This window comes from Colletotrichum fructicola, assembly GCF_000319635.2.
Source record: "Colletotrichum fructicola Nara gc5 chromosome Unknown KSG_Nara_v1_contig05, whole genome shotgun sequence".
Taxonomy (NCBI): domain Eukaryota; kingdom Fungi; phylum Ascomycota; class Sordariomycetes; order Glomerellales; family Glomerellaceae; genus Colletotrichum; species Colletotrichum fructicola.
In genome coordinates, this window is record NW_027094055.1 from 4,824,787 (window position 1) to 4,845,016 (window position 20,230).

General features: G+C 54.6%; 9 protein-coding genes across 9 annotated transcripts; 3 read left to right on the forward strand and 6 right to left on the reverse strand.

The window, feature by feature from the left end:
• Positions 1–225: 225 nt before the first annotated feature.
• pma-1-1 (Plasma membrane ATPase) lies at positions 226–3,306 on the forward strand (the record flags this gene model as incomplete). The annotated part of the gene is made up of 5 exons (XM_032021118.1): positions 226–421; positions 532–683; positions 743–895; positions 972–3,192; positions 3,260–3,306. The coding sequence occupies 5 exons, from the start codon at positions 226–228 to the stop codon at positions 3,304–3,306; spliced, it is 2,769 nt and encodes a 922-aa protein (XP_031881775.1).
• A 444-nt stretch (positions 3,307–3,750) lies between these two features.
• Positions 3,751–4,172, reverse strand: CGGC5_v010087 (uncharacterized protein; the record flags this gene model as incomplete). Its single annotated transcript, XM_032021119.1, has 2 exons — positions 3,751–3,885; positions 3,984–4,172. The coding sequence occupies 2 exons, from the start codon at positions 4,170–4,172 to the stop codon at positions 3,751–3,753; spliced, it is 324 nt and encodes a 107-aa protein (XP_031881776.1).
• A 1,942-nt stretch (positions 4,173–6,114) lies between these two features.
• On the forward strand, positions 6,115–7,841 carry CGGC5_v010088 (uncharacterized protein; the record flags this gene model as incomplete). The annotated part of the gene is made up of 5 exons (XM_032021121.1): positions 6,115–6,157; positions 6,250–6,675; positions 6,731–6,785; positions 6,833–7,053; positions 7,108–7,841. The coding sequence occupies 5 exons, from the start codon at positions 6,115–6,117 to the stop codon at positions 7,839–7,841; spliced, it is 1,479 nt and encodes a 492-aa protein (XP_031881887.1).
• Positions 7,842–11,819: 3,978 nt separating this feature from the next.
• On the reverse strand, positions 11,820–12,320 carry rglC-3 (putative rhamnogalacturonate lyase C; the record flags this gene model as incomplete). The annotated part of the gene is made up of 1 exon (XM_032021122.1): positions 11,820–12,320. One exon carries the CDS (start codon positions 12,318–12,320, stop codon positions 11,820–11,822), a length of 501 nt encoding a protein of 166 aa, XP_031881886.1.
• Positions 12,321–12,548: 228 nt separating this feature from the next.
• On the reverse strand, positions 12,549–12,919 carry CGGC5_v010090 (uncharacterized protein; the record flags this gene model as incomplete). The annotated part of the gene is made up of 3 exons (XM_066152260.1): positions 12,549–12,598; positions 12,661–12,862; positions 12,917–12,919. 3 exons carry the CDS (start codon positions 12,917–12,919, stop codon positions 12,549–12,551), a joined length of 255 nt encoding a protein of 84 aa, XP_066008481.1.
• A 660-nt stretch (positions 12,920–13,579) lies between these two features.
• Positions 13,580–14,559, reverse strand: syn8B (putative syntaxin-8B; the record flags this gene model as incomplete). Its single annotated transcript, XM_032021123.1, has 2 exons — positions 13,580–14,222; positions 14,363–14,559. The coding sequence occupies 2 exons, from the start codon at positions 14,557–14,559 to the stop codon at positions 13,580–13,582; spliced, it is 840 nt and encodes a 279-aa protein (XP_031881885.1).
• Positions 14,560–15,397: 838 nt separating this feature from the next.
• Positions 15,398–16,471, reverse strand: AMA1 (Meiosis-specific APC/C activator protein AMA1; the record flags this gene model as incomplete). The annotated part of the gene is made up of 1 exon (XM_032021124.1): positions 15,398–16,471. The coding sequence occupies one exon, from the start codon at positions 16,469–16,471 to the stop codon at positions 15,398–15,400; it is 1,074 nt and encodes a 357-aa protein (XP_031881884.1).
• Positions 16,472–16,707: 236 nt separating this feature from the next.
• Positions 16,708–17,878, reverse strand: CGGC5_v010093 (uncharacterized protein; the record flags this gene model as incomplete). The annotated part of the gene is made up of 3 exons (XM_066152261.1): positions 16,708–16,839; positions 16,923–17,272; positions 17,320–17,878. The coding sequence occupies 3 exons, from the start codon at positions 17,876–17,878 to the stop codon at positions 16,708–16,710; spliced, it is 1,041 nt and encodes a 346-aa protein (XP_066008482.1).
• A 650-nt stretch (positions 17,879–18,528) lies between these two features.
• bet4 (Geranylgeranyl transferase type-2 subunit alpha) lies at positions 18,529–20,169 on the forward strand (the record flags this gene model as incomplete). The annotated part of the gene is made up of 3 exons (XM_032021126.1): positions 18,529–18,762; positions 18,875–19,739; positions 19,790–20,169. The coding sequence occupies 3 exons, from the start codon at positions 18,529–18,531 to the stop codon at positions 20,167–20,169; spliced, it is 1,479 nt and encodes a 492-aa protein (XP_031881889.1).
• Between the last annotated feature and the right edge of the window lie 61 nt (positions 20,170–20,230).

Here is a 20,230-nt window from a genome sequence, read left to right on the forward strand (position 1 = left end):
TCGTGTGGTGCTCAACCTCCCCCCCTCTCCACTCTCCCTCTTCTCAATCACCTTTCCTACGCGTATCCTGCGACCAAATCAGTATTTCTTAGGCTTGTCCTAGAAACCAGCAGCGCCTCGCCGTATTACGGAATACCTACCAATCTCAACACCTATTATTTGCGACCTATACCCTATTCGCGCATAATAGCCTGAGCAGAGCTCGTCTGCCTCACACCAGTCGCCATGGCCGAGTCAAACGCCGCGGCGCCGGCCATCAACACGCCCATTGAGGGCCACAGATTCGACGAGAAGGCCCCCGTCGAGGCTCCCGCTGCCTCCAAGGCCAAGGTCGAGGAGGAGGAGGAGGAGGATGAGGACATCGATGCCCTTATTGAGGACCTCGAGAGTCAGGATGGCCATATCGACGAGGAGGAAGAGGGTACGTTGCCATCCCCGTGTAGCTCCCCAAGTTCACAGCACTCGCTGTCAACCTGGCTTGGCCTACACACTCTCGTCAACAACGGCATCAGCTAACCCAATGGCTCGCAGACACCACCCCTGGCACTGGCCGTGTCGTCCCTGAGGACCAGCTCCAGACCGACACCCGCATGGGTCTCACTGAGGCAGAGGTTCTCAACCGCCGCAAGAAGTGGGGTCGCAACGAGATGGCTGAGGCCAAGGAGAACCTTGTCCTGAAGTTTGTATGTCGCCCCGCCCACCTTGTCAGTCTGCCACGAACCATTCGCTAACCTGGCTGCAGTTCATGTTCTTCGTCGGACCTATTCAGTTCGTCATGGAGGCCGCTGCCGTCCTGGCTGCTGGTCTTGAGGACTGGATCGATTTCGGTGTCATTTGCGGTCTTTTGCTGCTTAACGCTGTTGTCGGTTTCGTTCAGGAATTCCAGGCCGGATCTGTAAGTCAACCCGGCCCCACACCTGGCATGCGTTGCCAAGGGTTTCCCAGAGCTGCATTGCTGACCCCCACCCTAGATTGTCGCCGAACTCAAGAAGACTCTCGCCCTGAAGGCTGTCGTTCTCCGTGACGGCACCCTGAAGGAGGTTGAGGCCCCCGAGGTTGTTCCCGGTGATATCCTCCAGGTTGAGGAGGGTACCATTATCCCCGCCGACGGAAAGATCGTGACCGAGGATGCTTTTCTCCAGGTCGACCAGTCCGCCATCACTGGTGAGTCTCTGGCTGTCGACAAGCACCAGAACGACTCTTGCTACGCTTCCTCCGCTATCAAGCGTGGTGAGGCTTTCATCATCGTTACCGCCACTGGTGACAACACCTTCGTCGGTCGCGCTGCCGCCCTCGTCAACGCTGCCAACTCCGGCACTGGTCATTTCACTGAGGTCCTGAACGGCATTGGTACCATTCTCCTGGTCCTTGTCGTCTTCACTCTCCTCATCGTCTGGGTTTCCTCCTTCTACCGCTCCAACGGCATTGTCGACATCCTTCGCTTCACCCTCGCCATTACCATTATCGGTGTCCCCGTCGGTCTTCCTGCCGTCGTCACCACCACCATGGCTGTCGGTGCTGCCTACCTCGCCAAAAAGAAGGCCATTGTCCAGAAGCTTTCCGCTATCGAGTCCCTTGCTGGTGTCGAGATTCTCTGCTCTGACAAGACCGGTACCCTGACCAAGAACAAGCTCTCTCTTGCCGAGCCCTACACCGTCGCCGGTGTCGACCCCGAGGACCTCATGCTCACTGCCTGCTTGGCTGCTTCCCGCAAGAAGAAGGGTATGGACGCCATCGACAAGGCTTTCTTGAAGTCGCTGCGCTACTATCCCCGCGCCAAGTCTGTCCTGTCCAAGTACCAGGTTCTTGAGTTCTTCCCCTTCGACCCCGTCTCCAAGAAGGTTACCGCCATCGTCCAGTCCCCCGCCGGTGAGCAGATTACCTGCGTCAAGGGTGCTCCCCTCTTCGTCCTCAAGACCGTCGAGCAGGACCACGAGATCCCCGAGGAGATCGACCAGGCCTACAAGAACAAGGTTGCCGAGTTCGCTACCCGTGGTTTCCGTTCCCTTGGTGTTGCCCGCAAGCGTGGTGAGCACGGTGCCTGGGAGATCCTCGGCATCATGCCCTGCTCTGACCCCCCTCGCCACGATACCGCCCGCACTGTCAACGAGGCCAAGGTTCTCGGTCTGTCCATCAAGATGCTTACTGGTGACGCCGTCGGTATCGCTCGTGAGACTTCTCGCCAGCTTGGTCTCGGCACCAACATCTACAACGCTGAGCGCCTTGGTCTCGGTGGTGGCGGTGACATGCCCGGTTCTGAGGTTTACGACTTCGTCGAGGCTGCCGATGGTTTCGCCGAGGTCTTCCCCCAGCACAAGTACAACGTCGTCGAGATTCTTCAGCAGCGTGGCTACCTCGTTGCCATGACTGGTGACGGTGTCAACGACGCTCCTTCCCTGAAGAAGGCCGATACTGGTATTGCCGTCGAGGGTGCCTCTGACGCCGCTCGCTCCGCTGCCGACATCGTCTTCCTTGCTCCCGGTCTTGGTGCCATCATCGACGCCCTCAAGACTTCTCGCCAGATTTTCCACCGCATGTACGCCTACGTCGTCTACCGTATCGCCCTGTCCATCCACTTGGAGATCTACCTTGGTCTTTGGATCGCCATTCTCAACCGTTCCCTGAACATCGAGCTTGTCGTGTTCATTGCCATTTTCGCCGATATCGCCACCCTTGCCATCGCCTACGACAACGCCCCCTTCTCCAAGACCCCCGTCAAGTGGAACCTGCCCAAGCTCTGGGGTATGTCCGTTCTCCTCGGTGTCGTCCTCGCTGTCGGTACCTGGATTACTGTCACCACCATGTACGCTCACGGCCCCGACGGCGGTATCGTCCAGAACTTCGGTAACATGGATGAGGTTCTCTTCCTTGAGATCTCCCTTACTGAGAACTGGCTGATCTTCGTCACCCGTGCCAACGGCCCCTTCTGGTCCTCCATCCCCTCGTGGCAGCTGTCTGGTGCCATCCTGGTTGTCGACATCCTCGCCACCCTCTTCTGTATCTTCGGTTGGTTCCAGGGCGGCGAGCAGACCTCTATTGTCGCCGTTGTCCGTATCTGGATCTTCTCCTTCGGTGTCTTCTGCGTCTGCGCCGGAGTTTACTACATGCTCGAGGACAGCAAGGGCTTCGACAACCTCATGCATGGCAAGTCCCCCAAGGGCAGCCAGAAGCAGCGTTCGCTCGAGGACTTTGGTAAGTTTATATATCCCACCCCACAAAAGGTGTCATGTTACAGAACCCTAGCTAACTGTTTCACCAGTCGTTTCCCTGCAGCGTGTCTCTACCCAGCACGAGAAGTCGCAGTAAAGAAGGATGTCTCTTCAGAGTCGTACTTCATCGGCTCTGGGTGCTCTTTCTTGGGCCGCATAGACATTTGGCCTTAATCAACCGGAGGAGGAGTGACATCGCCTTCTCTTTGTTTAAAACAGTTTGATGTCGACCTCATCGGTAATTACTGTGATTCGAGTGGAGGGGGAGAATACCCTAGTAGTGCGCATAGACCTAATACAAATTCGTAAAATTTATGATAACCCTCTTTGCCCTCAAGTGACATTATGTGTTGGCTGGTTGGAAGGATTTCGATATCGGCCACACATGTCTTATTCGATGACATGTCTTATTCAGTGGATTGAGACAAGGTACATTTTTAAGTCAATATGTATCCCATCGAACATCAACGTCTTCAAGGTCCGGGTATTCCATGTGTATTCAATTGTTTTATTCTCTTGTCATTCTAGTCATGTGCATTTTCTATTGAGGAACGACAACGTCCTTAGAAGTATCTAGCTCCTCGTGTCTTCTCAAGTCCATGGGCCGGTCAAGCAGGGGGACGACGTATGGGTCGAAGGTCTTCCAGTAGGGGTTCTCGAGGTGGTACTTTTGGCTCTGTGGTCGGAGTAGACAAGTCAGTCAGGCTGATCATTGACAGCCCAGTGGGCGTGTATTTGGGGAGGAAGGGGAAGAGAGAGGTGGCTTTGACTTACAGCCTCGGTCTCGAATCGCTCGACGATAGTGAAGGACCTGGGGTCGTGGACGTCTTGCATGACGAACCAGCTGACGGTCTCCCTGTCCTTGGAGTAGACGCGGGAGGCCTCGACGAGCTTGGCCTTGAGGCGGTCGACGGAGTCGGGGTGGTCGTTGGCGTGGAGGTGGACGGTGATTGTGTAGACCATTTTGGCGGTTTTCGGGTGGTTGAGGAGAGGTTGGATAGGTGTGGTGAGGAAGAGGTTTTGGGCAGGTAGCTTGGTGAGGTGGAAAGGAAAGGGGAAAAGGGAGCTTGGATAGCTGTCACTGGCCTTGGCGGGAAGTCTGGCGGAGGGGTGGAGGGGCAAGCAAGCAAGCACTCAGCAGAGGCGCCTCAGAGGTGGAGGGGCGGCGGGGTGGGGAGGAGGGGTTTGAGTTTGGATCGGTGTGGATGGGGGTTTCTGCCCGTTTTTTCTCGTGGAACGCGTGGAATGTCTCTTAGGGGCGAGGTGGTGTTGGTCAAGCTTGGCTTCACGGGTAGGTGTCTTGAACATTGTGTGGTTTCTTTTTTCTCACTATGGTACTTGGGGCTGGTTGTGTGTAACTGTTAGGAATGACTGGCTTGGCGATGGTTTCAATTTGGTGTTACGGATGTGAGGAGGCTGAATGGTTGCGAAGGTCACGACGAACGCCCTGGAGGTTGGGAAAGACATTTGGCTGGCGCCTCTTGATCCTCTGGCCATTTTCTTCTATATCTCATTCGCAAGTTCAAGCCGCAAAGTCGACCGTTTGATTCCACTGAGATGCTATGCTAGACGTTTGTCCCGGGAGGTTGGTCACTCACCAGATCGCCGAGAGCCCCGTTCCACGGCGCGGGAAGCCGTCGTCGTTGACCGTCGAAAGCCGTTGTCAGACTTTGGCATGGTTCTAGATGAGCTAATCGGAATTACCAAGATCATCAGTAACGCCGCGCCTCGGAGCCGCCTAGTCCTTTGGTCAGAACTTCAAGACAACGGGGCGTCGGGTGTGTGTGGGAGAAAGATCAAGCCTTCCCTAGCGGGCCTTGCCCGAGTTTGGCCGTTGATGTTGATGGCTGCTTGTTCGAACAAGCGGAGGTTGGGGAAGCTTCTCCAAGTGGACTTTGAGGCTGACCGGGGTAAGAAACTTGTTCTAGTGGAAGAGCGACCGATTATTCCAGCGAGACCGAGGAGATGCCGCGCAGCTGGGTGTAGTGTTGGTTTGGTGATCGATGGTGGTGTGTATTGAGCTAAGTGTTAGTCTCGCTATTTCCCCAGGGAGCGATGGCCGCCGCGGTTCGCAGTCCTGGTGCTGCGCGGGCTGCATTCCGCCTCCACACGCACAGCATTTGGGGCTGTCACACCAGCGGAGGTTTAGAGCAAGGCGGCTTCTAGCTCGCCCACGCCGGGCTTACAGCGCTTCAATGCAGTGTACCACACCCTCTTCAGGGCGTCTCCGAGTGCTGTGTTCCAGGTTGGAGTTGTAGGCCGGCGCCGGTGCCGAAGACTGCCACCACTATCCCCACTTTTCCCTTCCCTTCTTTTTTTCTTCCACCTCTGCTGGTGGTGTCCTCCCCCGGCCATTCCTGCCGCTCATCCAACTTCATCGAAACCCCGTTGCCGTACCACCCTGCCAGCTCGGCGCCACCGACGCCATCTTCTCCCGGGGGTGCTCTACCCTCTGTCAGCTCGTCGACGACATCGTGCCGCAAGGCCCATGCATGGAAAACCCCCAAACCACACGTGCAAGTGACGATCTGCTGGAATCTGCTTTGGTGGTACACACCCTCTTGCACAGGCGGGCAACACACTCACACACTCACATCACCAGATTGGCTCACAGTATTTTTTACTTAGCTTGACAAACTGTGCGCCACCCTGTTTGGATCAAAGGAAGCTAGTTGGATTTTTCTTTCTTTCTTCTTGGTGTTCTTACCTATTGGGGAAGCACACCCTACTCCGCCTCCCAATAACTAGGACTCAAGTCATACCCTGTGCCACTCATCCTGGGGCAGGCACTTACTCACCGACCTTTCACCTTGGGACCGACGTCCCAGTGCTACGATTCTGAATCTCACCAAGCCTCGGAGCCGGAGAGAGCGCGACGCTGATTACGGCGCCGAACACCGACGCCATGGCACCCCAACAACGGATGCAAATCCCTGGATTCTACTATGGTGGGCTACCCGCACACCCACCCCGCCCAATACCCCCGGGGTGACTTACATGGACAAACAAGAAACAAACCGGCTGACACAAGACTTCATAGACGAGGAGAAGGGAAAGTACTTCAAGATCGAAAAGACGCAGTCGGCGCCGCAGAACGCCGCGTGGTCCGCAGAGAGCGTCAAGCGGCGCAAGGTCAAGCATCGCGAGGCCAAGGCCGTCGCGGCGCGCCAGGAGAGGCTTAAGCGGCACATTGTCCGGTCCGCCGTGCTCCGGGACCCGCTCCTCGGCGGATTCCTCGAGGCCGAGCTTGGCGTCGTGAAGAGAGAGAGAAAGATCCGGAGCGGTGGCGGCGGCGGCAGCAGCTTTGGGGTGAATGATGTCCCTGCCGCTGCGTGGGCGAGGGGGTTGACGGACAAGGGGGATGTGCCGTTTGTGCCCAGCTTCGCGACGGGGAGGTTTCCCAACATCCCGTGCTTTTGGGTCAGTGGGCACGACGACAAGACGGGGCTCGGGGTTGCGTATGCGAGTGAGTTGGCCCTCGTGAGGTCTTGGGTTGGTGTGCGTATGCTAAAGTTTTGCAGCTGTTGACGAAGAGACTGTGATCGGGTCGTATATACCCACGAACGAGAACGACGAGTATGTTGGTCTGGTGATCTACGGTGTCGAGATGCTGACATTCGCAGGATATCTTTCAGTACAGATGCTTCCAGTCGTCCGGAGCATCGGCTGTCGCATCGCCATGAGATGATTGGCTGCCCTCAGATCTCATCCATCAACTATCACCCTAACTCACACCGTATGATCATAACATCACGGGAACCGAGCAATAATACGAACCTCTACCTCTTTTCACCGCCACGGTCTGCCCCAAACGACCACCGGCCGCAGTGGTTGCTTGACAGGGGTAACTTGCCCCCTATGTGCCGTTCACAGATCCCATTCACTGACGCACCTACAGCTAACAACCTCCGTCACATCTCCTACCGCAGCGGCCGCCACGAGGGTGTCGTAAACTCAACAACCATAGGACCGCCTTCCTCGTCCAATCTGGTCTGCGTCATCGGCACCAGCTTCGGCCTGCTCAGACTCATGGGCGACGAGCGCGTCAGATGGCTCGGCCCGCCCCGGCCCCGCCCCGGTCCCCCAGAGGGCGACTTCTTCACCTCGTCCTTCCTCCCGGACAACCCCAACGTCCTATTCGCGGGCGGCCGCAACCCCACCATAAAGCTGATGGACATGCGCACGATGTGGGACGCTTGGGAGCTCCTCCCCATCGGGCCCGTCGCGCACCTGGAGGCCGTGAACCCGCACCAGTTCGTCGCGGCGGGGCCGCGGTCGCTGATGGCCGTGTTCGACATACGCTACCGCCGCCTGCTCCCGAACGGCGTGCGGCCGGTGGTCGAGTTCGAGGGGTACAAGAACGACGCGCACATGCACATCGGCTGGGCCGTCGACGCGGACGCCGGGGTCGTGGCGGCGGCGCACGATGACGGGGCCGTGGGGATGTATTCGCTGCTGTCGGGGCGGAGGCTGCGGTGTCCTGCTGTGGACGGGATCAAGGGCCGGACGCCGATTAAGAGTTTGAGGTTTACGGCTATGCCGGGGAAGCGGCACAAGAGTTTGTTTGTTGGGTTGGGGCCGAATTTGAAGATGATTAGTGTCGGGGCTTTGGGGGCGGATGATGAGTGTTGATGGGTTCAAGAGTGTTGTAGGATAACCCGAAACCGGACAGATGATGATGAATGAAACAGATTCTGGAGCCAGTTATTAAAAGATGAGTGCAGGCTTGAGCTAAATACCTTGGGTGGCATGCTGGTGGTGTTTTTGATGCGGAGGTGAGACGTGATGCAACTACGGCGAAGACTATACATATCGGAATCTACTCATGATGGTCTTTGCAGCAAATCCTACGTCTGAGACGTCACCCATTCTTCTCGGTCAGCAAGGCCACGCAATCTGACCTCTTCACAAGACCAAAGTAGTAAGTCCAATCTCTGAAGAATTTCAACCCCTTGCCTCAGGTATCGTTGGATACCTGGGCGAATAGCCGAGCGAGGATGATCAAGGCCAGCGACGAAGACCCGCTATCTATGCAGAGGTCAGCATCAGGCTCGTCTACCCTTTACCTTAGCAGAGTTGTCGTCTTTCACATAGCGAACCACGGCAGCCTGGCACACCGATTGTTTTGGTTGATGGTCTAGAACCTTGAGCATGGCACTGCTTAAGTACCCCCCACATCGGTTGGCGAGTGCGTCTTTCGGACGAGCATGTTCGGGAGTTTTGGTGGCGAGTATAGATATTTAAGTGACATCGGGAGACGATGAAGATGAGCAAGGCAATTCAAGTCTGCGCTGTTAGGTAGGCAGATTGCCACGAAAGACATGTCATGAGGACAGGCTATATCGCCATCCATCCCTCTTCATCTAAGGGGCTATATTATGCCCATGCGACCACGCCTTTTACTGTATGATTTGGTATCTCTACGCGAATACTTGGACAAGGATGAATAGCGTCGACAGAGGCCGAGGTCTTGTTGTCTTTGGGCCATTGTGGTTTTGTTGCTTTACTTCTCGTTCGATGGAAGATGCCTGCTCTGCATTGAAAAGTAGCAACTAAGAGGAGGTATCCATTTTGCTGAGGAAACTCTATACTGGGCATGGATGTAGCTTATAAAGACATCAAGAGAGATTCAGTGTTGTTCTATTAAAGGATACAGCGGCGCGAGATTGTTCGAATGATAATCTCACTTTCAGTCTCAAAAGTCTGGACGGAATCCGGATGTGTCTGTGACCTCTATATGGGGTTGAAACCTGGCCGCGCCTGAACGAGGTGATACCTTTTTCTCGTTGCTATTTATGATGTCAAATTATGTTTTACTCCAAGATCTTCTCTGTCTGATGCTGATTCTACACAATACTCCGAGAGCTATGATGACAAGCAACAGCCGCTGCAGCGACGTCCCTTTTCTAACCGCCGTAACTGTCCCTGATACAGTGGATGTAGGGGCTGCTCCTCGACTTCGGAAATGATTCTGATTCTCTTTGAACATCTTCAGTTACTTCTCGCCAGCGCAGGATTGAAGCAAATCTATCTGGAGAGGTCCACGGATTAGAGCTTAAGATGGGCTTTCGAAGACAGGATCTAGAGCGCTGTCATATTGTTTCCGAGACCTTGGTCAGACTCACCAGTATTTCGAAAGACAGCGACGCCCTTGGTTACCGTGATATATATGCCGTCAAGTCCTGAAATCGCATTTTGCGAGCACAGCATGATTAGGGCTGGCAGTTGCGGCTTTCTGGTGTGAGCCTCGGTCGACAACTGAGAGCGGTATTACTATGATCGTCACGCGCTATTCGTCTACCCACGACCTGCATAGGGATAAGATTTGAACCTCATCTTCTCTGTTGGGCCATTCATGCCCGAATATAGCTGCGGCGAAGTAAGCTGATGATTTCGAATCTGTGTTTAGATAGTGAGGGATAGACTGCTCTTAGTTGTGCTGGTGCCTCGAACTTGAAGAGAACTCCATGGAGATCACAAGTTTGATATGACTGAAAGTCAGTGTGAGACTTCCTAGTCTCATTTTCTTAAATCGAGCGACCGATGTTGTGTTGTCTTGACATCTCCATGCAATTCCGTGTACTCTGCTCGACCTAATTGGCCCGTTATCGTAAGCGATCGATATCACAAAAAGACTTGTCCGCTGGTAGAGGCATGTTCTTCCCGGAATGAGAGCAGATGATCCAGATATGCGGTCTGTCATTGCTTCTCTAAGCCTCGACTGCTGTTGTCTGATGTCTGGAGTCAACTCCTTTTCGAGAGACTATATCTTGCCAGGATTTGTCATTAGAGCTCAAGGGGACAATCGCATGTGTCTCCACGGCTTGCTACACTCTGCCAGCTTCATAATCGCCGACGGCAACATGCCCCATTCGCAACGTTGAGACTTCTCTCAGTTAGATAAGCCAGCGTTCCCGCTACTGTTTGTGGAGTATTCTATGGATGGAACCGAGGACAAGAGAGCCCACTGAAACCAAGCCTGCCGTCTGGGTTCAGCATCACAACATGCAGCGCAGTACTAACATTGGAGACGCGATTCTGCTAGTGAATATAGCATTGATGGATTGACCAGGAGCTCATTTGTGGTCGATTACAACCGGCTTTGCTTGAAGTTGTCTTTTTTATTATGATCCAACAAGCCCGATTCGTTCTTGACGAGGTCAATTTGTGTCTCTGAACTACCAAGCTGGAAGGTTCTTGACAGTTCTATTTGTGTCATTTGAAATGGACGAACCAGACAATACCAACACCGGAAAGCTATTTCCTTGCTTGAGCCAGTCTTTGTATCCAGGAAAAGATCTCAAACATGGACGAATCATCGGTGTATGCATCCACAATCCACAAGAGCTGTTTATCGTATTATATGAAACCATCCTCTGCCACTGTCGGAATTGTCTACGTATTTGAACGGTGTACATGCCCACCGTTCATATCGAAAGGGAGCAAACTATGCTTTCCTGTAGTCATCTGACTTCTAGATCCGCTATTGGAGCGTTTCACTGCCGAAGAAAGCTGTGTTTGAGAGCTTGATATCGTCTCATTAATTCGCGTCTGCTGTCTCTATAGCTTAGCACAGGGGCTAGAAAGACTTACATTTGTCAAAACTTGGCCTGAAAATCTCGGAACAGCTATAAATCTGCGATGCTATTCATTGATCTCAACTGCATAAATGTGCTTTACTTTGCGAAGAGTTCTTAAAGCTTGAGAGCAGATGGATATATGTTCAATATGATCATGGTGTATTGACAGCGCTTATGCAGGGGCCCTTGCTTGCAGCCTTGTGAGATATGTTACGTGTGAAGCAACGCAACACATGAGGAACGACGGAGATGCCAGAGAGAGCCACAGAGTTTGCCTTTGGGTTTGACATATAGAAAAGGGCGCACGCCTGCCGATCCTATGCTGAAACCATATGAACGGGTCTTTTCTGGAACAGCGATAGCGGCTTCACCGGTATTGCGTTTGTTGTTACTTTGTGTACGCAGAAGATGAAAGAGTCTTTATAGTATTTCTAGGATTGTAAACTCACCCTTCCTTGTGATGCAAGTTGCCCATCAGCGGTCGATTTGGCCCCTGACTTGCAGATACGACTCGAATACTGCGCAAAACCATTGATCCCAGTTGCCTTTTTGTCTATCAAATGGCTCCATCTCAAATAACGTCGACTCTATATCCTCACAATAGCAGCCTCCCGAACCAACCTATCCCCAAGCCCACCCACAACAGCCGCATTAACAAGCACCGTCGCCCCTCTCCCCCTCCTACCGCCCCTCCACCAAACGCCAATACACGCCCTCACCATCCTCGCAAACGCCATGAATCCCCTTCCCCCCTTCGACACGTCCAAAACAACATCCTCCCACGCCCCCTGAACCTCGTCAAACCCAACGGCCTCAACCCCATGCCCGCAATGAACGTGCCCAAAGACATGCAACCTGGGCCTCACCCTCCACAACTCTCTCAACAGCATCTCGCACCCCCAGTTCCCCCGCGGATCGTCCATGTGCCCCTTCGGCGGCGCATGCGTGACCAGCACATCCGTCCCCGCAGGAACCCTCCCCGCCCATGGATCCAGCGGCCCGGACCGGGGATACTGGAACGCCCAGTTCCCTACGGGCTGCCGTACACTCTGATCTCTCTCGTCTTGCCCCCGTCGCCGCCTACCGGCACTTTGAGCGTGGCGGACGAGCAGTCGAGGTACACCACATCCCCCCAGTCCACCTCTCCCTCCTCTTCTCCTTCCCGCAACCTCTCGTCGAGACAGAGGTCATGGTTCCCCGCCACCACGGCCTTGAACCGATGCTCCTGCGCCTTGATCCAGTCCACCGTCTCCTTTAGCTCGGCCCGCGTCCCCGAGACGGTGAGGTCGCCCGCGTGGACGAGGATGTCGCCCGGCGGCAGGCGCGGCCGCGTGTTGTGCGTGTCCGAGATGCAGACCACCGTCACCGCGTCGTCTTCGCGCGGCACGATCGGGAAGGAGACGGGGAAGAAGGTGGAGAGGTAGCGTGCGATGGTGGTGATGGGGGAGGCGACGAGGCGGTCCCAGGATGTTTCGGGGGGACGGTTGAGGATTGCGTCGAGGCCCGATGTGGGGTTTCTGAAAACGCGCATTGTGTGTGTATGTGTGTGTTTCTATGGTAGAGTACTGATGCACCTCTTGTAAGATTATATAGTAGATTGGATTGTTGTATTTGAAGTGGTTTTTCTACTTCATGGGTATCCAATGTCAGATGTGTGCTGCCTGGCCTGAAGACAGGCTGGCCGACTAATAAGGCCAACTAAATCCTGACCACGACACACAACCCATTGCAAGATGTGGCTGTGTCATCATGAAAGGACTCAAGAGCAGTCATGTTTTCGGACAAAGTTTTGACTCTTGATATTTTGTTCTGTTCGTGGTGAGCTTTGTGCTCTCACTTTCAAAACCGCGTGGTCGGTGGAGGGATGATACTCATGACATGATTGTGACAAATCACCCGATATAGCGGGAGCACAAGATTTCGTTTTCTTAGAAGACGTCGTCGGCATTGCTTTAACCAGTTGACACAGACGAAGTTGAAATGGAAAAACAACGACAAGCAGTTCCTTTGGATCTGACAAAGATGAGTAGGGTTCTTTTGTGAGGTACTGGCGTAGGGGCTGGGTGGGTAGCACTGCCCCTTGTCAAATCTAAGTGCCGACCCGGATGAAGTATAAAAACAACGAACCATGTGATAACAACAGGAAAAACTGACGAGTTTGTGGTGTGAATTGACGCAAAAGGCAAAAGATTAGGTCCATCCAGGATTCGAACCTGGGCCTACGGAAGAATCTGGGTGTGAATCAGAATCCGACGTCCTAACCAACTAGACTAATAGACCGTTGGAACTAACGGAACAACCTCGTTTGTTGGAAATCCAGGAGCCGCATCGTAGCCTATGTTCTCAACATTCGCACCGCCCAAGTTGACGCCGGAGCCTTCATCCCATTCCAAGCAAGTCGATAACATGCGTTGGTTCAAAGAGGTTGCTGAGTTGAACGGTCGACAAATATCGTGCCGCCATGACGGCAGCACCACAGCATGTCCCCTATCGACCGTCGTTCGCCTTTTTTGAGTAGCCAAGTAAGAGGGCGCCCACCGTCTTATGTAATGCGAGAGCTGAAGAACCCATGATCAAGAGTTGTATGCCGTTGGGTGTCATCCCGAGTAACGAAAGATTCTACAAAGTTGTAAGACTCCCCAAACGCCAAACCATGCTATGCGCCTTGGAATCAAAGACAAGAAAACCAATGATGGCCAGAACGTAATGCCTGGCCCTCAACTCAACGACCCCCCCCCCCCCCCCCCCCAAAAAAACCCCGCCAGACCTTTTTCACAAGGGCCCCCAAGCTCATTTCAAGATAGCAATCAACAGAACCAAGATAATGATGAGCACAATGATAGCAATCATCTGCTTGCTCTCCCCCGCGTCCCTTGCGACCTTGCCCAGCTGCCGCCTCGCGCGGTCCAGCCGTCCCTGGTGCCGGTCCACGACGCCGTCGACCTCGTCCAGCATCGCGACGTGCGAATCCAGCTCGTCGCCGATCTGCATGCTCAGCTCCCGCTGGCGCCCGATAGACTCGCCCAGCCGGTCGAGGTGATCGTCCTGATCGCGCATAATTTGCGAGTGGTACTCGTGGATCTGCTGGTTGTCCATGCCCTCGGCCTGGTCGCGGTACCCCGCCGAGTCCGTCGGGTCGTCGCGGTAGCGGCCCTCGCCGAAGAGGGCGGCCGCATTGGGGTCCTCCGCGGCGGCGGGCGAGTCGGTGAAGCGTACCGTTTTGTTCGCGGAGCCGCCGGCGGGGAGGCCGCGAAGGGAGCCCTTGAGCGGTTTCGTGGACTGCGCGGCGGCGAAATCGGGAGAGAGAGACGGGTCGTTCGGAGATGTGGTAGTGGACGAGGTGGACGGGTTCGAGAAGCCGTGGAATTGGGATGTGAGGTCCGAGAACTGCTTTTGCAGGGCGGGGAGGGAGTCGGTGATGTTCTGAGCGGCGCTGCATTGGATCACATCTCTGGTCAGCGCATTTTTCTTTTTTGCTGATAGTGATGTCGGTGGAGAAGGTCCGGAACATGACGTCGCTTGACGTTTTGGAGATATGAGGGTCTCTATGTCGGAGAAGACGGGAAGGGTTACCTCTCATCGCCGGCGCCTTGGAGGCGCTGGACCTCTGAATCTAGAAACTCCAGGCCATCGTGGAACTGGTCCAGCGAGCGTGAAATATGACCGTCCTGCGTGTCGGCGTCGAGGTTGAGCGACTGGGCGCGCTGGCGCTCGAGGAGGGAGAGCTTGATGTGGTCGGCGAGGAGGTAGAGCTGGTTCAGGCTGGACATGTTTGCCGCTGTGTGCCTGTGCCCTCGGTATATAGTCTAACGGGAAAGGAAGGAAACAAAGAAAGCGGCTTCGATGCCAATTGTACGACTCCAACACTCGACGATGCGGTCTTGCTTTCAATCTGGACTGCGAAACACGACTCGGACGTGGGTAGGGCGGATGTGTTGAAGATTTGGGGTTCTGGAGGTGTTCATGCAGGCGACGCCTGAACGGGGACGGGGGTTGAGACACCAAGCGCTGAGAGGCCATGTGGAGGACAGTCCGCCCGGCGCCCAGCAGGTCGGATTACGTTTGCGGTGCAGGCAGCGGCTTTGCGGTTCCTGCCATTTGCAGGGATGCACTCGCCCGCCTGCGGATTTAGGGTGTCTGGGGCGCCCCGGGGTAGCGCTTCTGGTGAGTTGCGGTCGTCGGGCTTAGCTGGAGGTATGAAATGGGGCAGCCTAGAGTTTCCATTACTCCCGCTCTGGACACAGTCTAGACTCACATATGCTTACAGATGTATCACTGCTCCAACTTCTTTCGTCTTTTCGTCTGCTCACTTCTGCCTTGTCACTGATTTGCGTACGTGTCGCGCTGATACGTAGCGATGAGATGTTAGTAAGTTTTCCTCTTCGTCTTCCACGCCTGCTCCAGCAATGGCGCCGCAATGATTGTTACTTTGCATCTCCGCCTTGACGTTCCCTTTGGACTTCAGTAAGCGGACGTCGAATTGCTCTGTTTCGTCTCGGGATAAACACAGAAAGACCACCTGTCCACCACAAGGCAACTCTGTTAGGAGGCATATTGTCTCATTCTATCAATGCGTCTACTCTCAACTCCTTCACTCCTTCACAAGCATTAACGAATGACGGCCCCCTCCTTGAAAATACCGTCCAGTCCTTCGAGTATATCGCTGCCACTCAACACCCCAACACCACCCATCGGGGCGTTCTTTCTGTCTTGCCAAACATCGTGGAACTTGACGTTCTCATCACTTGTAGCCATGACGATGCTCCCTTCCTTCACGCTCCGACTTCCCTTTTTTGCATCAGCTGGTGCTCCAGGGTACGGAATGGCATATAGGACACGAGCGCCATTGTCCAACGCAACAGCGCCAATTTGTTCGCACGATGGCCAACTGAATACAGCGATTCGATAAGGGTGATCCGGTGTTGCGTACCCAAACGTAGCCACGATCTCGGGTCGTGTCGTGGACCAGATCAACGATGTCACCTGTGCCGATACGGCAATGGTAGCCAAGGCGGTGCCTGTTCCCGTGTGCCAAAAGTGAATGCACTTGTCGCTCGACCCGCCCCCCGTAGCGATGAGAGTCTCTTGCCAGGGGCAAAAGGCGATTGCCTTGACTGCAGCACCATGCCTCCAGCAATGCTTCTCTGATCCGCGAATAAAGGTGGTCTGTTCATCTGCCTGTCCTTGAACAAGGTGGCCGCCGTTGCCTCGGACGTCTGGCTCCGCCATGGCTTCGCTCGCAGATGTGCCGTAAAGAAACGACTCCAAGCTCTTGGGTAACCAAGAAAACCTGCTTTCGGAGCTGTTGCCGGCGATTTCTGGTGACCTCGAGCGGACTTCTGATCTTCGACCTCGGCGGACGGTCTCGTTGGATGATGTGCTGCTGCTGCGCTTGCGTGTTTTCAGCATCTTCTCAATCTCGAAGTAGCATGCCATGTTATCATTGGATCCGGAGACAAATTCACGGCCACTCGGTGCCCAAACAAGACCGCATATCTGCTGAGTATGAACTGCAATAGTCGCCACCAGTGTTGCCGTGCCACCCCAAGAGTCTCGGCCCACTTCCCATGTATGTGGCCACTCGACAACGTAGTAACAGATCTGGCCTTGTTCGTTACTGACGAGAAGGTCTTCCGTGGGCACAAGGCCACCAGAACCGTTTGGGTTTTTGGACGGTCTCATTGTTACTGTTGGCCGCTAGCTGACACAGCTGACTGAGGTTTGTTGCCTGAGCGACATTCGCGGTAGACTCTCGAGTAGGGATATCAGAGTTATTTGACCGCCAGCTCTCCCGATAGCGAGGATGGCTTTGCTCCCTCCCACGGAGGAAAAGGACAACGAAGTGACCCAGCCTTTGTGATGGAAAAAGTCGATGGGAACTGCGCCAAATTGCTCTGTCCATCCGTATAAGGCGCTGCCTAACCCGACAGCCAGAGAACCGCAAGTTGGTGAATACGCCAGCACGGAGCAGTAGTAGTCATCTCGGAGCCCAGGTGCGTCAAGTACTTTGTAAGACGTGGTGGGTAGATTGTGCTGCACTGGCCGTGTAACTGCAGGCGGTAATAAAACGTCAGCAATGCAAAATGCACGCGTAGGCAGGAAAACACTTGCCGGTATTCTTCTCTGGGCTTACCCATTTTGTTCCGGTCCAGTGCGTTCTTGATTCTAGCTGTGCTTGCTGGCTCTTTTGTGTCAATGTTCGACTCAGCGAGGGGACCGGATGCTCAAAATCGAGCAGTCTCTCAACCTGGTTGATTTGCAGAGCATCGGCGACGATCCCTTGGTTTCGCTCATAATCCTCTCTTCGTTTGACACGAGAAGTGGCGAAATTGGTAGTGAACAGCCGCGCGTTCGTGCCACTCTCAAGATAGTGACCACGGCCATCATCTACGGCGGTTCCAGGAGGAGGGGCTGGACCGCCAACGGTCCAGACTGTGCCGTGGCCATCCGGGCTCTGTGGAATGACAGACAGAGCCGTGGGAACTATTCGTTGTTAGTATCTTGAAGAGTCGGCCGTTTTTGCAGCTTACTTGGGTAGATCGAGTTCGATATGGATCGAAAGTTGGATGCTAAAGCAACAACACGTTGTTGTGGCCTCTGGAAGGGATCCGACGTGGCACTTTGATGCCTCAACAATCTCTCTGTTGGCGAAAAAGAGTCGAGATCTTTGGTTACCCGGATCTTTTCGGAGGACGGCGTGGCAGGGTCTCGGCGAGGAACGAAACGGTCCGGACTGTGCAGAGAGCCAACGCTGCGAGGCGATGAGCTGTTACAAACCCGTGGCCTTTGGGATGGCGTTACTGAAGGCGATCTCGGGTGATTGGGAGACACAGAGCCCAACTTCGGTCGTCGTATAGTTGACGGTGACACGTGCGTGCTCTTGTCATCTTCCGACCCTCTGTCTCCAGCTGCTGAGCCGTCTACAGACAGGTGATAGTCGGTGCGATCCAGAAGGCGTCCACTCCTGTGCGGTGTCTCATTCTCAATATTCCAACCATAGTCTTCGGGCGAGTCGTCAGAAAGGTACCCGGAGTCCCGAGAGCTGTTTGGTAGTCTTGACTTGCCCCGAACTTTGGGGCATCGACTCATTGTTCAACTGAGTGGATGCTGGCCGCAATGTTGGTGACTGGGAGAAGGAAGATGCAAGGGAAGTACTAAAAAATTTATCAGAAAAAAAAGAAATTCGTAGTTGAAGAATATGGGGATCGATGCTGCTAGGTGACAGTCGTCAAGGACCACAAGACGAAGCCGTCATACGCACGCCGACGAATATTTGATGGATGAACGATGCCGAGTCGACGACGGTACCTAGGGGAGAGAAGGGTTTTAGGAGCGGAGATGGAGGAGAGAAGGGGAAAATTCTGCATTTTTGGGAATTTCCATCACTAGATAGATGGTCCCTTGGCTCATCCTGCCTAGAAGGTGCCATCTGCATACGTGAGGCAACTTAGGAATGAAAGGCAAGAGGCTTTGTGACGCTGGTCAGGGAGTTGCCGCCTCCCAATCTCCAGCGTGTGTCACATGAAACCCATTTTGATCTGAAGTGTTACTAGAAGTGCAGACAACTACAGGAGTCGCTGCTGGCAGGAGAATCATGAGAGGAGCTTCCACTTTGTCACCACCTGCTGCTGGGAGGGAGATGACGTTGGAAATGGCTGACAGAAGCAGCGCGACACAGCGCAGCACACGCGGGTCGGTGCCTTCTTCACCGGGAGCTCGGGCCAAAGTGGCTAAATGACATGCCTAAACGAGACAACTCTGGGGACCTGTCCACCTGTCTCATCCGCCAAACGCCGCCTGGGTGGTGGGGAATCCCTGTCGGCTCATCCAACGCCCGCATCAGCTTCAACCGCCCAGAGCTCCCTCACCGGGACATCTTTCCGGGCTCTTACACCTCCCCGTCCGCCCTTGTCGTCTCCATTCCCAAGTTTATTCCGCTCTCCTGGAGCATCCAAGAGTTCCCCATGGACACCGTAGGTTTCACCACCTTGCGACCCTCGGCCCCATGCTAGCCAGCTGGCCTTTCCAGCATTTCCATCGCCTCCGTATCTCCCAGGCCATCGTACTGATACCTCATCATCGCAGCACGGCGTAGCCCGCACAGCCCGGAAGCCACGCACCGAAGCACAGCTCCAGGCCGACCTCGCCAAGATCGCGAACCTACGTTCTCTCGAGGACAGCCTCCTCCATGCCGGCCCCGATCCCTCCGACCCCGAAACCTTCTCCCTCACCACCAAGCTCCTCCGCCTCAACCCGGAGCATTACACGGCATGGAACGTCCGCAGGCGCTGCCTAACCTGTGGATCATTATCAAGACCCTCGCCTGGGCCATCGCCGTCGGCGCCGCCCGCGAGTTCATCAGCAGCATGCACTCAGTTTCCGTCCTCCGCCGACTCGTTGCCCTCTTCCTCGACCACGACCCAGCCCGCCCCCGCGTCCCAAGCGGCCCCAGAGAATGGGAAGAGTGGTACAACAGCTGACCAGACACCCGATGCGCCGCCCCAACCCAACAAGGCTACTCCGAGCGAGGACATTATCATCACGCTCAAGAACGAGCTGACGTTTACGATACCCCTCCTACTCGAGTTCCCAAAGAGCTACTGGATCTGGAAGTACCGCTCGTGGCTGCTCCAAAAAGCAATCGAACTCCTGCCGAAACCGACAGCTCGTCGCATATGGGAGGAGGAGCTAGGCTTGGTGTCCAAGATGCTGACCAAGGACCGCCGCAATTTCCACGCCTGGGGCTACCGGCGGACGGTCGTTGCCACCTTGGAAAGCGAGGTCTTGGATGGGAAGAGCATGGTCGAGTCCGAATTCGCATACACCACCAAGATGATCAACGGCGACCTTTCCAACTTTTCAGCATGGCACAACCGCACAAACTTGATACCCCGCCTGTTGGATGAGCGCAGCGCCGATGATAAGGCTAGGCAGAGGTTCCTTGAAGACGGTGCGACACCTGGATTGTATCAAAATGGCTTATTTGGCTAACTCTGGCAGAACTGCATCTCGTACGCGAAGCGCTAAATGTCGGCCCCGAGGACCAGTCCTTGTGGTACTACCACCATTTCCTCATCTTGAACTTGACAGAGTCAGACCGCGGCCCCAAGATTGCCCGGAACCTTTCACAGGAAGAAAGAGCGACTTACGTAAAGCGCGAGATTGAAGATATCAAGGAGCTAGCAGAGGACTACGACGATGTTGTAGGCATCTACAAGGCGCTGTTGGACTACACTAGGACGTTACCGCAGATTGAGGGACGATCTTTGAGTGATGACGAGACTGATGACCTCAAGAACTGGATGGCTAAGGTGAGGAAACTAGACCCCATGCGCTCAGAGCGGTGGAGCGATCTTGAGAAAGAGTGCGGCTTGGTGTAAATCGACAACCAAACGACTGATCAAGTACCATTATGAATTACAACGAACTAGATGTATAAGT